The sequence below is a fragment of the Zootoca vivipara genome, chromosome 1 (assembly GCF_965207765.1).
Source record: "Zootoca vivipara chromosome 1, rZooViv2.hap1.1, whole genome shotgun sequence".
NCBI lineage: Eukaryota > Metazoa > Chordata > Lepidosauria > Squamata > Lacertidae > Zootoca > Zootoca vivipara.
In genome coordinates, this window is record NC_142582.1 from 50,384,870 (window position 1) to 50,403,380 (window position 18,511).

General features: G+C 47.1%; 1 protein-coding gene across 3 annotated transcripts; it reads left to right on the forward strand.

Moving 5' to 3' along the window:
• Positions 1–29: 29 nt before the first annotated feature.
• ZFAND2B (zinc finger AN1-type containing 2B) lies at positions 30–14,635 on the forward strand. 3 transcript variants are annotated; one of them, XM_035127169.3, is made up of 10 exons: positions 30–217; positions 516–625; positions 3,911–4,005; positions 6,742–6,873; positions 7,867–8,018; positions 8,324–8,428; positions 9,319–9,394; positions 11,469–11,545; positions 12,133–12,217; positions 13,073–14,635. In XM_035127169.3, the coding sequence occupies exons 2-10, from the start codon at positions 571–573 to the stop codon at positions 13,109–13,111; spliced, it is 816 nt and encodes a 271-aa protein (XP_034983060.3). In that variant the 5' UTR covers positions 30–217; positions 516–570; the 3' UTR covers positions 13,112–14,635. The 3 variants fall into 3 exon arrangements, with proteins under 3 accessions (XP_034983060.3, XP_060134111.2, XP_088508974.1); XM_060278128.2 differs by having other exon boundaries at positions 168–217; positions 519–625; XM_088652848.1 differs by lacking the exon at positions 30–217 and having other exon boundaries at positions 236–518.
• The last annotated feature ends 3,876 nt before the right edge of the window (positions 14,636–18,511 follow it).

Below are 18,511 nucleotides of genomic sequence, written 5' to 3' on the forward strand. Positions count from 1 at the left end.
GCAAACGGGGCTCCTTCCCGGGGGTGGGGGAGGGGCGCGGGGCGGAGCTAGTGAGAAGGAATGTCTGATTGAATTTCTCGAATGTCCATAGCATGACCATACTGTATGGGCCTTGCAAAATGACGTCACCGAGCCTAGGAGCGGAAGTGGGTGGGGTGGGAAGAGCCAAGGTTTCCTTGTTTGCAGCAGAGAAGGCGGAGTCTACCTGCTGTTTTTGGTACTGATCTGTCCCCCTCCCTGCTTTCTCCTGTTTTCTTTATGGGTTATTTTTCCTCCTTCCTGATATGTGGCTTATCTTTAGCCGACAATGCTGTTCTCCCTTTTCTTTCCACACCGTTTGGGTGCTATGCCCCCCGCCCCTTCGTTAGCTCCTGAAGCACCCATGGGTGCTGCAGCTCCTCCTCCTCTTTCTTCTCACTCTGCCCCCGTGGGTGCTGCGGCATCTCCTCCCTCCTTTGGTGACACCTCCCTCCTGTGCTCTGATCCCGCAGTTTCTAACCCTGTTTTCCTCCCAGCAGGTAGGATTATTGCCCCTCATCCCTCGCTGACTCCAGCCCCACTAGGAGCGCCATGGAGTTTCCAGATTTAGGTGCCCACTGCTCAGAGCCGTCTTGCAAGCGCCTTGGTGAGAATCTGTCTTTAGCTGCATGCCCCACATGGACTCCCGTCCTGGTTCCTATCTCATTGGGAAACTAAACTGAGGTCAAGGGACTGGGATTGGGGAGGATTATAGTTTAGCAGAAGGTCTCATGTTCAATCCCTGGACTCTGGGCTGGGAAAGGCTCCTGTCAGATCGTGGAGAGTCTTTGGAAGTTTGTGCAAACAGTTCTGAGCTAGGTGGACAAAGGTAAAAACGGGTGGGGTGAGGAGGGACGAAATACTGTACTGTACCAAGGTAGGCAATAAACAACAGCTGCTAAAACAGGGTGAGAAGCAAAACTCTGTTTGCAGCTGTGAGACAGACTAGTCATCAGAATTCTTCCATTCTACCCCCCCCCCCCCCGTACAAAGAGCAGTGCAGTGTTCCATGACAGGTTGTACTACCGAGTGTGGGAGCCTGGGTTTTCTGGGTCTGCTTACAAGTGCATGTTCTGGGGCTGAATATCAAAATTCTTGTTTTTGAGTCAGATTTGCCCTTCAGCCAAGGTATGTGTTTTGAAGCTAAGTACACTACGCAAAAATTTTCCACTGAAATGAACCTTGAGCATGTTGTGGAGCTGTAGTTAATGAAAGTGTTAGCAGGCAGATTTGTGCTGATTTTTTCAAGGGCTTCTGTTTTCTCAACAGTTCATATCTTGTTTCAGTAAGTACTGATGAGTTCTAGGAACTAGCTAGAAAATTTCTGAAATAGTTTCTGTCATCATGCTCAAGTTATGCTGGTAGTATGTTGCAGCTTGCATAGCATGTCGTGATGGCTCCATGATGGCTCCATCATGTTAAAAGGGCTTGCCTCCATTTAGGTGGTGTGTTAGTGTTGATACTTGGAATTATGTTGAAAGCTAACAGGTGAGTCGGTGCCTCTCTATGGAGATGCACCCTTGGTATTTTCCAAATTATAAATGATCTTGGTGTCCCAAGTTGCTTCAGTGCTTAACGTAATGGCATAAATTCCATTCCCAGAAGAAATTGAGCAAGTGCTAATGATCATAGCACACTGCACAGTCTTTGTGTTTTCATTAGCTCTACCTTTAAGGGAAAGGCCATAGCTCAGTGGTAGAGCAACTGCTTTATTATTGATCAAGGTGGCAGAGAGAGTGATGGCAGAGTAGAACTGGAGTTCCTAGAGGATGCAGATGATCAGGATCCATCTCAGGTTGGAATCAGGCACAGTTTTGGGACTGAATCAGTCTTGGTTACTTGGATAGATGATCTGTATTGAGAGCAGGACAAGTAGAATGCACCTGTGCTTCTGCCTCCCAGTCTGTGGCTTTTGAAGCCATTGATCACAGCATGTTGGGATGAGTGTTGGGGGCACTTTTTACACTGGCTCCATTCCTACATACAGGGCTATGTCCAGTGAATAGCACTGAGAGATTGCATCTTTGTCCCATGGTCCTTTTGTTATGCTGTGCCACAGGGCATAATTCTGCTGCTGTTTAACATCTGTATGAAGGTGTTTGGAGCAGTTCTGTTTCTCCATAATATCTGAGTCATAAGAGGCTGTGTTTGGTCTGGTGCTGCAAACTGCTGTGGGTGGGGTGCTGGTGGAGGCAGGAACATAACCCTGGTGCTTAAAAAATGTGTACTAGCTGGCTACATGTTACTGGGTCAGGTGCACAGTTCTTGTATTAATTTGCAAGACCCTTAGCTACTTGGGTCTAGGATATCTTAAGGACTAGCTGGTCCCCACATCCCTGTCTGATCACTCAAATCTTTCAGGGAATCTCCCATGGTTCAGATGCATGTCTCGTAACTACTAGAAGCTGTGCATTCCTTATAGTGAATCCAAGCTTATGGAACTCCCTCCCAACTGAGATTTGATGGACACTCTTCTTGCTGAACTTCAGGCATATGACAAACCTGCTTTTTTAAAATTATTTTTTTATTATTTTTCCAAATTATTACAAATCAAACCAAATTACTTTAATACAGTTTCTTAAAATCAGGTTTCCCGCTCCTGTTACAAACATATGTTTGCAACTTTCTCAACCCAGCAGATACTTTAAGGTAGTGTTTGGGTTTATGTTAAGTTTCATTATCCATTTTTATTGTTTTGTTCTTTGTATGGTTTATTAGTAATGCTAATGATTAAGCAGTATATAAATTATTTAAATAAATATCCAGAAAGTTCCAGGTTTGATTCCTGGCATCTTCCGATATGGCTGCAAAAGATTACTTCTGACTGAACTCTTGGGAGAGTCACTGCCCCTCAGTGAGCTAGGTTGACTCAGTATAAAGGCAGCTTCCTTTGCTAACCTGTCTTATATGAACACATACCTTATGCCAAGAATGGAAAATTTCTGGTCCCGCGTATGTCGCTACTTACACCACCCCTAACCATTGGCCACTGACTGGGGATGGGATGGAAGTTGTAGACAAACAACATCTGGAGAGTCACAGGCTTTCTCAATTCTACCTTACCCAGCCACTCTCTCCCATACAAGAAGACCCATCAGGGAATCACAGATAATAACATCAATACTGGTGCTTTTTAGCTAGAAAAATACTAGTTGTGTTTGCATGCTTCAGACAGAAAGGATTGTACCCTGTCATGCTGATGCAAGAAACTGCCTATGGTCAGGGATTGGGATCCTCCTGGGGGTGCTACCTAGGATGAAATGTAAACTGCCCTCTTATGCAGATGGGCTTTGAAACAGGTCCCATTGTTTGTGCCAAGGAAGATTAGATATGGGGTTCACACACCCCAGTGTTTGTTGAAGTAGAAGCCCTCCTACTGTGTAGAACTTGGTGTGTGTGTGAATGTTTGAGAACATTTAGCTTAGTTGTCCACAGTCTTTTATTGCACGCCCGGTTTTTTCTCTACCAACCCAGCCACCTGCCATGCAATCTGGCTCTGGCTCTGTTTCTCGATAAGACAAAAATAAATGCACTTTCTTCCTCTCCTATTTGTGGAAGCTTTTTCCTAGTTCTCTTTATTTGAAGAGACCTAGGGAGAACTGGATATTAGCTTGTTACTTGAACCCAGCAATCAGGGGCTGCAGAAGGGGGTAGCTTGGATCTTATTTTCCTAGTTGCATACCTATTTGAGTCTGTGTTAGTCATCAGTTACTATGGCATCGTCATTGTGCTCAGATCTTTTCTTACCTTTCCAGTATGCTCTTGGGAGGTCACATATCCAGTGTGTTCTTGGCACGTACCCTCAAAATAAAGGATACCTAGCAATTCTCGTGCAGGGCTGCAGAGAAGACAGCTGCAACTCTTCATTGTATTGTCCTCTCCTGCCCCTCAGATTTCCTCCCCCTGAAATGTGACGCTTGTGAACAGCTGTTTTGCACTGACCACGTTGCCTACGCCCATCACAACTGCACTTCGGCTTACAAGAAGGTAAGTGAAACTTGGAAGGGACAGTCTGGTCGCTCGCGGCACTCTGACGTATCAGGTGTAAATGCCCTCTCCGCGTTCATGAAACACACTGACCTTGTCTATGCCAAAGGGTAGAATTTGTCCTGCTGCGGAGGAAGCTGTTTCTTTTCAAAATCTGTGCATTTTCTGGAAGTGCTTCTTATTGGGACCGGCAGTTGGTTTGCTGTTGTTACTTCAGTTATTTGTTCAAAGGCTCCCTGTGCAGCAAGCACATCATTAAAAGATTATAATTAGAAACATTATGAAAGCTGTTTAGAAACAACATTCTCCCAGCCAGTGATTTCAGGGTTGCCAGGAATAGTAGCTTTCAGAATCAGATACAGTAGCTGAGTAAACAGGACAATTTAGAAATTCCTTCTGAAGGTTAGTAATGATGGAAACAAATACACCTCACCAGCGAGGGCATTCCACAAGTGGAGACCCACCACTAAGCAAGCCCTGTCATGGGTCAATGCCAACCAGTGGCTGTAATGGGATGTTACATTTTAATGGGACGGTGTTCACTCTCTTTAATAGTGAACTTAGGTGGTGAGTGCCAACAGAAATGGAGCCAAAACAGGGCCACTGATGGACAAAATAGATAATTTGTGGAACTCTAAAGATTTCAGAAGTGTGGGTGTTTGTGTGTGTGTGTGATGCGGATGGCGCTGTGGTCTAAACCACTGAGCCTCTTGGGCTTGCCGATCAGAAGGTCAGCAGTTCAAATCCCATTGCTCTGTCCCAGCCTCTCCCAACCTAGCAGTTCAAAATCATGCCAGTGCAAGTAGATAAATAGGTACCGCTGCAGCAGGAAGGTAAACGGCATTTCCATGTGCTCTGGCTTCCGTCACGGTGTCCCGTTGCACCAGAAGTGGTTTAGTCATGCTGGCCACATGATCCAGAAAGCTGCCTGTGGACAAACGCTGGCTCCCTCAGCCTGAAACGAGATGAGTGCTGCACCCAATACCGTGTTCCCCACATTTTAAGACACCGTCTTATATTAATTTTACTCAAGAAAATAAGCCTATGGCTTATTTTCGGGGGGTGTCTAAAAATGTTTATTACCATAAGTACCGCATGGTTCTGGGCACCTGCCTCCTCCTGCTGCTGGCTCCCGGAGGCTCGGGGCGCTCTGCGCGGCGCTGTTGGGCACCTCCGGGAGGAGGAGGAGGCGGCCTGCCAGGTCGGCGCCCAGCAGCCCCGAGCCACGTGGCGTTTTCAACCGTAAGCAACAAAGCAAGGCGCAAGGGTAACTGAAAGGAAACACGTTTTTAAAATGGCAAAGGGGGCAAGCCGCTTGGGTACTCGGCGGCAGCAGCGAAGCCCAGAAGCCTATTTGACTGTGAGGAGCGGGAGAGGAAGCAGCGGGAGCGATAACAAAACCCCACTTCTCGCCCCTTTTTCTCAACTCGCCTGAGAGAACCAAGAGAAAAGCACGGTGTTTGTTGTTAGTTGCCTTGGCAACCCAAAACGGGACGGCAAGTGGGGAGGGACACAAGAGCGAACCGTTAGTGGATCTGTCGGCCGATCGCTCTTGCGCAGCCCCCGGATTCGTTCTCCAAACCAAGGCCTGCCTCTTGGATGCCCGGAGCCGCCTTTCAAGCAAAAGTTTTGCCCCCCCCTGCCGCCGCCGTCGCCGCGTCCCGCCCACTCCACTTAGGTATTGAAACTGCCTCAGCGCCGCTCTCTGGTTTCACCTGGTTTCGCGTTTACGAAAAGGGAAGCTCGCGGCATGGCCAGAGAAGGAGGTGGTGGCGAGACCAAGCCTTTTGGCCGAAGCAGGGAGCCAGCGCTCCTGTTGCTTCTAGTCAGGGCCCATTGACTTGGGACTCTGCGGGGCGGAGCGGGAGCCGGCAGCCGCCTCGGGCTCGCGGAGCGCCCTGAGCCTCCAGGAGCAACGCTCTAGCAGCAACGCTCCCGGAGGCTCGGGGCGCTCTGTGCAGCGCTGCTGGGCGCCGACCTGACAGGCTGCTTCCTCCTCCTGCTGCCGCCGGCGTTGCTACCGTATCGGTAGTGCTGAATCCGCGAAAACCGAAGCAGCTGGGGTAAGGAGCACCCGAGCCAGCGGCCTCGTCTCTTCCTGGCCCTGCCAAGGAGGCCTGCCGCCCCGCCGCCCAGAGCTGCTGGGCGCTCCATCCGCGCTGCTGAGTGCTCTGCGCTGCAGCAGCCGGTTCCGGGTGGGGGCGGCAGGCTGAAATCACTTCAAACGGCGTTTTTAAACGCCATTTTCCCTCCTCAGCACTGAAGTTCATCCTAAGCGCGCGCTACAGCTGAGCCAGGAACAGCTGATTCCCGTGCTACAGCTGATCTGCACCTCCCCGCTCTGCTTCCTTGCTTCGCCGGTGCCTGGGTGCTCCGTGCTGCAGCAGCCGGTTCCAGGCCCCGAGCTGGCAGGCATGTCTTATTTTCGGGGTATGTCTTACATTTCTCAAATGCTTAAAATTGCTGCCCTGGCTTACTTTATGACTACGTCTTAAAAAGGGGGAAACACGGTAGTTGCCTTTGATACAGAATTTTGAATGTCAGAAAATGAACATGGAGATTTGGTGGGGGGCGGATGGAGAACATAATACTCTCCTTGGAAGGCATGGCCCTCTGGAACCATGAACAGGAGCACACCTTAGGAGATGAGGAGACCCTGCAGCATCTAGTATGCTCTCATATTAAGTGAGCCAGGGGCCATTGTGTAACCTACTCTCTTATCTGTTCTGTCCCCAGGATGTGCAGGTCCCCGTGTGCCCACTCTGCAGCATCCCGATCCCTGTCAAGCGGGGAGAGATGCCTGACATTGTGGTGGGAGCCCACATTGACCAGGACTGCAAATCGGACCCAGCTCAGCGAAAGCGCAAGGTAAGAGGCTGCATCTGTCCTCTCTGCTGCCTCTTGTGGGACACGTTGCTTTAAGTCCATCAGAATCAGATAGGTAAACATACAACAGTTGGATGTAACCTTAATTGTGTGTTTTTCTATGCAAATATAATTTCCTTATAAAATAATAATATTAAAATATATACACACACAAAATCTGATATGCACTGGATTGTGTGTCCCAGAGGACTCTGGGTTCCACAAGCAGGTGTGGGGCCATTATTCAGTGGTACAGTGTGTGTTTTCTTACCCAAAAAAAAGTACTTGTAATTTCCAGGTCAGGCTGGGAGAGACCCCTGTCCCAAACCCTGCAGAGTCTTTGCCAGTCAATCAGCTAGGATGGACCAATCATCTTGATATGACACAGCTTGCTATGTTCCTATGCAGTGTAGTCCACATGGTTAGGGGTCCTTTCAATGGCAGAGCTGTGAACAATGCACAGCTTGGGATTTCTGTGGGTCTTTATCTGGAGGGTATCTGAAGGGCCGAGATAACGGATGAGCTGTGCATCCAAATTGAGTCGCACTAGTGAGTTTAGTCTGGCTGCAGAGTTCAGACTGGCTACGAGCCAAATTGGGGCCAGCCAAGTTAGAAGAGCAAGCTTCAAAACAGGGGCGGGGGAAATGTGTGGCCCTCCAAATATTGTTGGACAGCAACTCCTATCAACCCCAGCCAACATGGCCCGTGGTCAAGAATGATGGGAGTTGTAGTCCAGCAGCATCTGGAGGCCCATTCTTGGGAATTACCATAATTCGGATGTAATTTCTCAATGGTTAGAGGCTTGCAGTTTGGCATTTCCTTGTCATTTGGGCAGTCCAGGGCCTCCATGCACACTGCCCAGGCTTGCGCCCCAGAGAGGTCACTTCGCAACGAGCAAAGGTCTCTTGTATGCATTTACAAAGCAGCTGTGTCCTGGGTGCCTTCCTTTCTCCCCCCCCCAACTGTCTTGAATCACAACTGTGTCCATCTGCCTAGATCTTTACCAACAAGTGTCAGAGGCCTGGCTGCAAGCAACGAGAGATGATGAAGGTTCTGTGTGACCAGTGTCACGGCAACTTCTGCCTCAAGCACCGACACCCACTGGATCATGATTGCGCTGGCCCTGGGCATTCCCTCTCCAAGGCAGGGTAAAGGCGGGACAGAGGGCTGGCCTGGGAAAAACGGTTGGCATGTGCCAGACGCGCCTGCAGCCATGCATTAATGCTGGCGTGTGCATTCTTCAGTAGACAGTGGTTTCCTCCCCATCCTTGGTTGTTCCAGCACACAAGTTGGGAACCTGTGGCCCTCCGGATGTTGATGGTCAACAGTTCACATTGTCCCTGAAAGGATAGTGCTGCGGTGGATTCTTGCTAGTCTCAGGGGCAGGGGGAATGGCTTGCTGCAATGGTGAGAGAGGTGCTCCTGTTACCAAGAGTTGGTTTTGCCATTTCAGGAGTGCCGCGATCGCCAGAGCTCAAAAACCTGCCAAAGCACCTACAAGCACTACACCCAGCAACGGAGCCACGAGAGCTGCTGCGGCTCTGCCAACCTCCAGCAGGTACAATAACCGCCCGAGTCTGCGTTGTCCCCTACCCTTTATTCTTATAGCAGCTAAGCCTACCGTACAGCTTCAGGAAGCATTGCACAGGCAACTCCCAATGGACGCAGGGGTTACATTCCAAGGCACTGTATGTTTCAGTGAAATCGCGCAAATTTGAAACACCATTTTAAAAACCTGCAAACACCTTGTTCCGCCCCTGCCCCCTTTTGTGACATTTTTGTGGTGTTTGGGGGTCACTTCTGGGTTCGGCGCAATACGCTGTTGCAGTCACGCACATGTTGGACACAACTATTGCCTGTAATAGTTTTGATCCCTGACACTTCCCTACCACTTAACGTTTGTCTCAAAAGGAAGTGGTTCAACCCAACCCATAGTCGTCTCATGGCCCTCCAAGCAATTTTTGTCTGCATGTGACAGCCCAGAGCACCAATTTTGACAGTGAAAAGGGGAGGGGGGTAAAATAGACGTAGTGCTCAGGTGGGCGAAGAGATTTAAACCCCTCTGCCTAATGAGGATGCAAATCACCCACCCAGCAGTTAAGCCACCTGCCATCTTCATGAATAGGCTGGTGGGGCTGGGTGTGTGCCTGTATAGGTGTGTGAAAGTGTGGGGTGACCACACCCATGGCACCCACAGCCCCCAAGGGTTGACCAAGGGTCCTTGGTCCTTGGACAAAAAGAAGTTAGCCAGCCCTGGTCGAAAGACTGTCCAGCAATGTCCTTGAACCCAATGAGCCCCACCATCGCTGTGCATGTTCCAAACCCAGATCCCAGTTTAGCCTTCTCTTCCTGCTTTAAATTATACCTTGGTGGATCATCCCTGGGGATTTTCTCTCTCCATCCTCATGCCTCACAAGTAGTTGACATCTCTTCTTTTTTTGCACACAGAGCCAGTGAGATGGCAAGAGCACCTCCTCCGCCACAAAGCATATCTCCTCCGGTGGTTGCCCTGCAGAATGGATTGGTAAGTCCTGGCCAACAAACTGGGCATTTACACCATTAAACACAGGCTGTTGCCTTTCCCATTGCACATATGCCACTCTCCAGGTAAATGGCTGCAAAGTGGATATATGTTGTTAGGATCACATTCCAGAATATACTGGGTGCAGTACATGAGAGAAAACAAATGGCTTGCAAAACTGCTTGCAGTCTTAGCAGGAAAAAAATGAAACTAAGACGGAAATACAAAGTTGTGTATTTCGTGATTTAAGAAAGTAATCTGAAAACAGTTTTAAGGCTGCAATCCTAGACCTTCTGAGAATAATCCTCATTTAAATTGATAGTGCTTACTTCTGATATAAATACAGCATTGTCAGTTACACAAATGGGTTTTCCCCCTGAATATAAATCTAGAAATATTAGAAATCAAATAGGTTTAAAAGGACCCAAATGCAGGGTGGGGTGGAACTGTCAGGCAGAAACAGGGGAAATGCATTTTAAGAAGTTATTATTTGTAAAGAAACAACAAACTATGAATATTTGCAGAAAAAAACATTCTAGTGTTAAAAAGAAGCCAGAGAAAAAGGATGGTGGTAGTTGGGACAAGAAATCCTGGGTCTAACAAGGAGAAGAGTCGTGTATAAGTGTTCAGAATGGAATCCAGTGGGGAACCAAGGACAGATCAGGAGGAGAGGCAAATAAGTAAGAGCTTCAAAAGTGAGAACGAAAATCTTAAGCCGAGTTACAAATGAAACTAAGGAGCCAGGAAACAGAGAGAGAATAATGTATTATCTTGTGGGTTCCTTCACTTGTAAGTCTCGTCTCAGCGTACAAGTGGACATATCGCTTCATGTCCTTCGTTTAATATGCATCTGTGAATGGTCGCTGTGGTGGGACAGGGTGGGCTGGGTCCAGGTTTTTCCACTGTGGGACTCTGCTAACTGGATGAATCCAAGGTCAGAAGTGGGGGAGGTGATTTTCTGCAGTTCTTCCTTTCCCCTAGGCCTCGAGAAAGTCTGCTCCAGGGGGTTGGGAAGACAGTATTGGGGACTGCAGGGGAAAGGGGAAGCTGGTGAAAATTCCTTTTCCCCATCCAAACTCCCTCTAGTGAAAACCTCCACTTAGTGGGGTAGAAGAGCTGAAAGAAAATCCACACCTTCCAACCAATGTATCCCTTTGTTTTGATAGCACATGGGTAAAGGTAAAGGGGACCCCTGAACATTAGGTCCAGTCGTGACCAACTCTGGGGTTGCGGCGCTCATCTCGCATTATTGGCCAAGGGAGCCGGCGTACAGCTTCCAGGTCATGTGGCCAGCATGACAAAGCTGCTTCTGGCGAACCAGAGCAGCGCACGGAAACGCCGTTTACCTTCCCGCTATAGTGGTACCTATTTATCTACTTGCACTTTGACGTGCTTTCGAACTGCTAGGTTGGCAGGAGCTGGAACCAAGCAATGGGCGCTCACCCCGTCACGGGGATTCAAACTGCCGACCTTCCGATCAGCAAGCCCTAGGCTCAGTGGTGTAGACCACATCACCACCCGATCTACATGGGTAGATGAGTCTAAAAAGTTTGGAGCACAAATTTTCATGGCCCTCCAGCGGCTGTGGTGGCTCATTTACCAGAAGTAATGTTTTTACATTTAACGATTTCTGTTTGGGCAGCATAGGTTGACCAACTTAGTTTATTGGGGTGGGGGTGGCTTTTTGTGTGAGTTTAGCATGCATTTTTATGGAAGATTCTTAATTTTTCTGCTATTTCAGTATTTACTCCATTCTTTTGGGATCGCTACAGGATTGTATTTTAATATTTTGTTGGAAGCCGCCCAGAGTGGCTGGGGAAACCCAGCCAGATGGGTGGGGTATAAATAATAAATTATTATTATTATTATTATTATTATTATTATTATTATTATTATTATTTTAGTGTTAACTCTCGAAGTGTATACTCGATTCTCACCAAACTGCCTCCTAGGGCACAATATACACCAAGAGGCTTAGTTTGGTCTTGGCATATGCTTTGCCCTGTACCTATAAGCTGCAAGTTGCTGAGGCTGTTAGCCTCCTCCATGGCAGGCTGAATCTGCTTTTGTGTTTCAGAGTGAGGAGGAAGCGCTGCAGCGAGCCTTGGAGATGTCCCTAGCAGAGGCAGTGCCCACCCAACCACAACCCCTCAGGTACAGCACGGTTGCGCCAGCCCTGCAGAGATCAGCTGGCTTCAAGATCTTACTGGCGCCACTGTGCCAGGCTGCCTGCTTGGAATCTGCATATATGGGAGTCTCTCTGGCAGAGAATGGAGGGGGGAAAGGCTGTGTTAACATTCATGTGCCCAGAGTTGACATCAATTCCAGTCCTCTGAGTGTAAGGAGAGCCTGCTGGATCAGGCCAATGGCCCATCTAGTCCAGCAGATGCCAGTGGGAAACTGGCAAGCAGGACCCGGGCTTGAGAGCATTCTCTCCTCCTGTGGTTTCCAGTAAGTGGTATTGAGAAGCATTACTGCCTGCAATTGTGGAGGCAGAGCATAGACGTCTGTGCTGCTTAGGCCCTCAAAGCCTCAAATGGGGATCTAGATGTGGTGAGATCACCATGTGCACACCAACATACTGACCTCTGCTTGGAGGTTTTACTATTTAAATGGAATGCAAGTTCTTGTTGAAATAAATCACTCCCCTATCTCGGGAGGAATGTGCCAGGAAGTTGCTGGGGGTACAGATTCTTAATTGTGCGGCATGTCTGACTCATCCAATCCTGTGTCTCAAACAGCACCCAGGAAGAGGAAGACCTTGCACTGGCTCGGGCCCTGTCAGCCAGCGAGGAGGAATACCGGCGGCAGCAGCAGCAGCAACAGGTGAGCAAGATGAGGCGATTCCCACAAAGTCTCTTCTGATCCTCCTCCTGCACATAGACACTGCCAATCTACCGAGGCTTCCTTGTGTGTAAAAGAGGACAATCTCATCAAGGAAGTCCAAAGCCAAACCAACCAACTAGAGCCCAAATCAGATCAGCTGCCTTTAGGGTCTTTTCCTATCAGCTTTTATTGTATATAGAATTCTGGAGGCCGGATGCTCCTAGGTTTGGTAAATGCTTTTAGTTGCAGGGAGGAGTAGGTTAACTAACTACAGTGGTACCTCTGGTTAAGAACTTAATTCGTTCCGGAGGTCCGTTCTTAACCTGAAATTGTTCTTAACCTGAAGCACCACTTTAGCTAATGGGGTTTCCTGCTGCCACCGCCATGCCGCTGGAGCACGATTTCTGTTCTCATCCTGAAGCAAAGTTCTTAACCCAAGGTACTATTTCTGGGTTAGCAGAGTCTGTAACCTGAAGCATTTGTAACTTGAATGCCACTTTCCCACAAAACGGTGCCCAAAGCGGTTCACAACGTATCAAGTGAACAATTAAGTATAACCATTTAAAATATATATATACTGTATTAGAAATAATATCCTCAATATCTATAGAAGTGTGGCTTATTTGTATTGTTTTAGACAACATGAGTTCACAGCTTAAAACAAAACAGAGAATAATGCCCAGCACCATCATTTTATATATAATCATAGAATGTAAAACAGTGTGCTTTGTGCATGTGGGGTGGTGTAAGATTCTTCTGGTAGAAAATGGCCATTTTGGTCTTGTTGGGCAGGGAGGGAAGGATGTGTTGCCCTCCCCGGCTGTTCTTACCCTCAGCATATTTGTGTCCTCCTAGGCTCGAAGCACAAAGCCCTCCAACTGCTGTCTGTCCTGAGCACAATGAGATGCTATCAGCACGTGGATCGTGCCTGGTCACCATGGTTCTTCTCTCCCCACCTGGGTTACCTCCTTCTGCTGCTCCCTCAGGACTACTAACAATGAACCAAAGGCTGAATTCCCTGCCTGGTCCTCATAGTCCTCATGGTCGCCGCCGCCGTCCCCTCTCTCTGTCTCTCTCTCATTGCTACACAGCTGTTGTCACCTTGCACTGAGACCATCAGACACCTTCTGGGGTAGCTGGCATAGGCCCACTGGATGGAGCAAGTGGTAGTCCTGGGGTAGGGTTCCCAGTCTTTCCACCAGAGCCATGGCTGGCATAGGCCACAGCAGGGGAAAGGGGGAGTGGAGTGGCTGGCAGCATTGGCATCAGTCGGGTTAAACCTCAAACGGTCAGCTGTGTAGGGGAAGGTCCTACAGCTGTGGGGAGTTTGAAAGAGAGGCCCCCCCACTCTCTTAGCCTGCGGCAGTCCCAAAGTTGGTCAGTAGGTGGTGCTAAATGCTTTGTAGAGAGCTTTCTTCCCACCTTATTCTTGGTGCTGCTGGGCTTCCTCTTGCTACTTATCTGTTTAGGGGAAGCTGTGGGTGGGGAGATGTCTTTCTAAAGCTGCTCTTGCACAGTTTCTCTGTCAAATACTGGCGCTGCTGCTGCGTCAGAAGCAACAGCAGGGACATTCAAATCATGGGAAGCACAATGCAACGCCCAAGTCCTCCAGGAAGAGGCAGGATTTGTGATAGTCACAGCGAGCAAAGGAGGAGATCTCTGGGGCCTGTTCCAGGTAATCCCTTTCCCTGCTGAAAAGGCATGTCAGGATTCTCCCCTTCTCTGTGTTTCCTGACTAAGGCTCTTTCTGCCAGCACCCTTCTCCGAATGTCTGCCAAAGATCAGCCTTGACCAACCGATCGTCCACCGGCTGCCCTATAATGCTAGGGAAGGGAGATCTCCACTTCCAGTAGACGGCCAGCTTCTCTTAGACTGCATGTTGGCCAAGCTGGCTCGCCCCAAGCTGCACCCCTACCTCAGTAGGGTTGCCAGACTCAATAGAGGACAGGACTTCTGTGCCTTTAATTGCCCTGCTCTCTTTTGAGTCTGGAAACCTTAAAGAGAAACCAGCAGACCCTTTGCTTGGAAATTAAACAAAGGGTCTGCTGGTTTGGTTTCTCTTTAAGGTTTCCAGACTCAAAAGAGAGCAGGGCAATTAAAGGCACAGAAGTCCTGTCCTCTATTGAGTCTGGCAACCCTATACCTCAATGACCACATGGATGTCTTCTGTCTGATGCATGCTTTGTTCAGGCACTGTCTTCTACCAGATGTATAAAGAAAATGTTTGTTTTTTACAGCCTTGGGCTTCAGCTGTATGCTGTGCAGCAATTATTAAAGTCCCTCCCTCTGCAGGGGCCACATCATCATCCAGCAGTCTGTGCCTTTGCTATATCACCTCCAGTGTTGTGGGAGGAAAGATGCAAAGGCAGGGCATTGTGGGAAAGCTGGTGGGAGCCAATAAACTCACAGATAGAACCAGCTTGTCCTTTGCTTTCATGTTCTTTGTTTTTCTGGAGAGCACACAACACATTCATCCTTTCCAGATGGTTGGAGTGGGTGGGTGGGAAGGAAGGAATTGTTTGGATTTCTCTAAGAAAATGCTCAGCATTTGGGAGTGGGAATAGCAATTCTAGTAGTATACTGTCCCCCTGTGGCTGCTCAGAAGTAGCATGGCAAAGCGTGTAGACTAGTCCAGGGGGATTAACTTCATGCCTGGCAATTTTTAAGTCATGGTTGATGGTAACAACATTTTCTAGTTGTTTGTTTTTTAATCAAGTTTCCATTTTGAAATGCATACACTTCCAGAACAAGCATGAACATTATCCGGTTGCCAAAAGAAATAAAATCAATTGATTTGCAGTGAAAGAGAGCCTTTATGCAACCTAAAAGCCTAGTTCAAATCCTTTGGTCATGCAAGCCAATATTATATGCTGCAAGACCAGACTTGCTCTCTTTTTCTTCTTCTCTCTATACACATGCATGGATACTAAGGAAGATGTTTTGCTTAAAGGCTGATGCACGCTGATCTGAAAGTAAAATTTTAGAATTGAACAAAAGGGCATGGATAGGATCGGGATGCAAGGGCCTTCTAAAATTTCATAAGCAAGGGCTCATAGTGGGCAAAATGAGGTTCATTCAGGACTTGGGCAATAGCTCCCAATGCTCTTTCAGTGGTAGAGTTGTATATGTTCATAACTTGAAACTCAACACATTGCATAGCTCAGATAGTTGGATAGCATGCAGTTGGAAAATGGCATCTCTTGGCTCCTCGTGTCTTGGATAACCCTGGATCCAGTAGGAAGCCCACAATCATAAATGTAATATTTTATTTTTATATTTGTTTTCTACATAGAAGTGCACCTGAAGTATCAGGTGGCAGCTGTGTTAGGTTTTCTTTCTTACGTAGCTCTGTGGGTATGATTAACTCAGTGAAACACTTCAACAGAAATTCTCTGCAATGAGGCTCCCTTCCTGTGCCTCCAAAAATCAGCTCTGGAGGTGGTCAGGAGAACCCCCAGAACAGTGGGGGAGGGGGGTCGTTCCAACTGGCAAGGGGATATGCTTGCACAGACAACATTTTAAATAGTGCAGTGTTGAATTTGGCCCATTGTGTTTGGTACAACTTGGGTGTAAGCTTTGAACATTTTAGTTTTTTATTTTGAATTCAAGTTTTTTGTTTAAAAGTTATTTTAGCCTGTGTGTGTGTGCAAACATTGAATTTAAATACAGTCATACCTCGGTTTAAGTACGCTTCGGTTTGAGTATTTTCAGTTTAAGTACTCCGCGGACCCGTCTGGAACGGATTAATACACTTTCCATTACTTTCAATGGGAAAGTTCACTTCAGGTTAAGTACACTTCAGGTTAAGTACAGACTTCCGGAACCAATTGTGTATTTAAACCGAGGTACCACTGTAAAGCTTTTCAATATTTTTAATTGCCAGGAATGGGGAATGATTAAACAAAAAGCTTTTTGATATTTTACAGCAACTATAATAGCGTAGCAATGTTATCTGAGGATGGAGCAGGTGGATGCAGGGATATGGTCCCAGCAGCTGTCATTTGCAGCATAGTTAGGGCATCTGCCTAGAGAATGGAAAATGACCTTGAGCTAAAACAAGCCTTCAGGACGTGGCTGAATCCAGCCCACCTGCCATCCAAGGCAAACCTTCACATGACAGAAATCTGTATTTCCTGCCTTCCTGAGATGGGAGAAATGGAAGGCTGCAGAACACTTGGGAAGCAGCCGTAGGCAGTTGATGGGCTGTGTTTGGCTTGCTGCATCATAAATGGTGCAGGTTTGGCCTAAAACGTTGAGAGGTGTCCGATTCGTACACTAACGTTGGGTGCATGTGTATGATCAGTGCTGTATATAAAGGAACACTAAGTGCATATTTGCAGTCAGGTGAATTTGGGCACTTGATGCAGCACTTCCTAATGCTGCCAGATACACTTGCACCACTGTTTATGCATCACATTATCTACAAAGCCCCCTCACTGTATGAAGTGGGGGACGACCCCTGTGCATCCAATAGCCTATCTGACTTCCCTTATAGCTCTGTGCCATAGGTAGATAACCTGTAGCTCTCCATATGTTCTTTTTTTCTGAAGTTTTCCAAAATTTCACACATGCATTTCAACACATCATAAAACCATTTCCCCCCCCCCCAAACTTCTTACTCCCTTTCCATGGTGTTTCTGTTTCTCTCCCTCTGCTGCACTGTCTTCTGTCTCTTAAACCTTAACAAAACTACTATAATCTTTAATCCCTTCTGTTGCTCATGGTTCAAATCCTGCTCTTGTGTTCATCCTGTAATAATAGTTAGCCCTCCATATGTTCTTGACTACAGTTCCCATCATCCCTGACCGTTGTCTTCCCTGGCTCTGCCTGCTGGGACATCCAGCTCTCGGTACATTACTGCAGTACTTGTGAATGGAACATGCAGGAATTCTGTGACTGAAAGCAGGGCCTCTCCTGGACTTACTGGACCAAGTCATAGGATGTTGGTGGCAACAGCAGCAGCAACCATTGTGAAAAATTGCTACTTAAACCAACAGGAAGGGCAGAGATCTTCTCAAACGTAGGGACTTTCAAGTTAGTTGCAAAATTGTTCTAATTTCCTAGGCCAACAACTGTCCCGGATTACTTAAATAGAGGCAAAAGGTGATAAGCCTATAAACACACACAGGTTTCTCAACATCACAAGGTGAGAATTAAAGATCAAGGGAAAACAGGGTCATCTCTGATTACTGTAACACTGAACATTTTAAATCTGATGCTCAATTTAATGGGCAATAATTTGATTTCTGTTGTGCCAGAAACAACAGCCACTAATCTTTATTCTAAATATTGAGACCAATAAATCAGTTATCAGTGGCAATCTCTTGCTGTGAAAAGAAAGGAAAGGGGGGCCTTCAACTCACTTTAGAGAAAATTATTGGCTGCCCACTCTCCACCTTAGAACAAATCTATACCACCAGGTGCCATAGAAAAGCACTAGACATATCAAGAGATCCAACGCACCCGGGTCACCATTTGTTTCAGCTCCTGCCATCAGGACGGAGATATAGAACTATGCAGGCAAGAACGAGCCGCCTCAGGAACAGTTTCTTCTCTAGAGCGATTTTGGCCTTAAATGGAAAGCCTGGACTTTGAAGTCATCTTATTTTACTTGTTATTTGTATTATATTTACTGTTTTTAATTAGGTTTTGTAATTTTGGATTATGCGGAATGCTTTATCTGAGTGGATGTAGCCACCGAGTAATTTCATTGTTCCCGCAAGGGGACAATGACAATAAAGATATCTTTTAAGTCATCTTTTTTTTTTAAAGTCATAAGTGGTTTATTGCATTTGTGGTAGGAAAGTTCATTGCACTTTGCAATAGATCAATTAACTTCAGAGGCACTGCTGCACTTGTTCTTTTCTAAACAACAAAAAACCACAGTCTGATACTTCAAGAAATCCAACCCTGTTGCATCCTAATTACTTTTTGTGCTGTGATGTTCCGTCAAGCTGAAATGCTCTTGGTCTATTGATTTCTGGAGGTGACCTTCAGTTTCTGAAAGTGAGGTTCTACTTTTGTTAATGCCCCCCTCAGCAGCCAGCAATGCTGCAACAAAGTGTCAATGTACTCCTCACAACAGAAATAAAAATTTCTCCCCCTTTCTTGCACACTGCTCTTAATGCCATGCTTTACAATGGCTACATTCCTGGACGCCCTACGGGAGAGAGTTTGGTAACTCCAATTGTTTTATTTAAAAAAATTCACATTTTAAACCCACTTAAATCATAGCAACGCCATGACTACTAGAATTAAATAGGTGTCGCTTCTGCTTCTCAAATGGTAAGCACA

Coding starts and splice junctions, on each gene's coding strand:
- ZFAND2B (XM_088652848.1), top strand. CDS start 308: ATGCTGTTCTCCCTTTTCTTTCCACACCGTTTGGGTGCTATGCCCCCC. Junction 8,429..9,318: donor GCTCTGCCAACCTCCAGCAG/GTACAATAACCG, acceptor TTTTGCACACAG/AGCCAGTGAGATGGCAAGAG. Junction 9,395..11,468: donor TTGCCCTGCAGAATGGATTG/GTAAGTCCTGGC, acceptor TTTGTGTTTCAG/AGTGAGGAGGAAGCGCTGCA.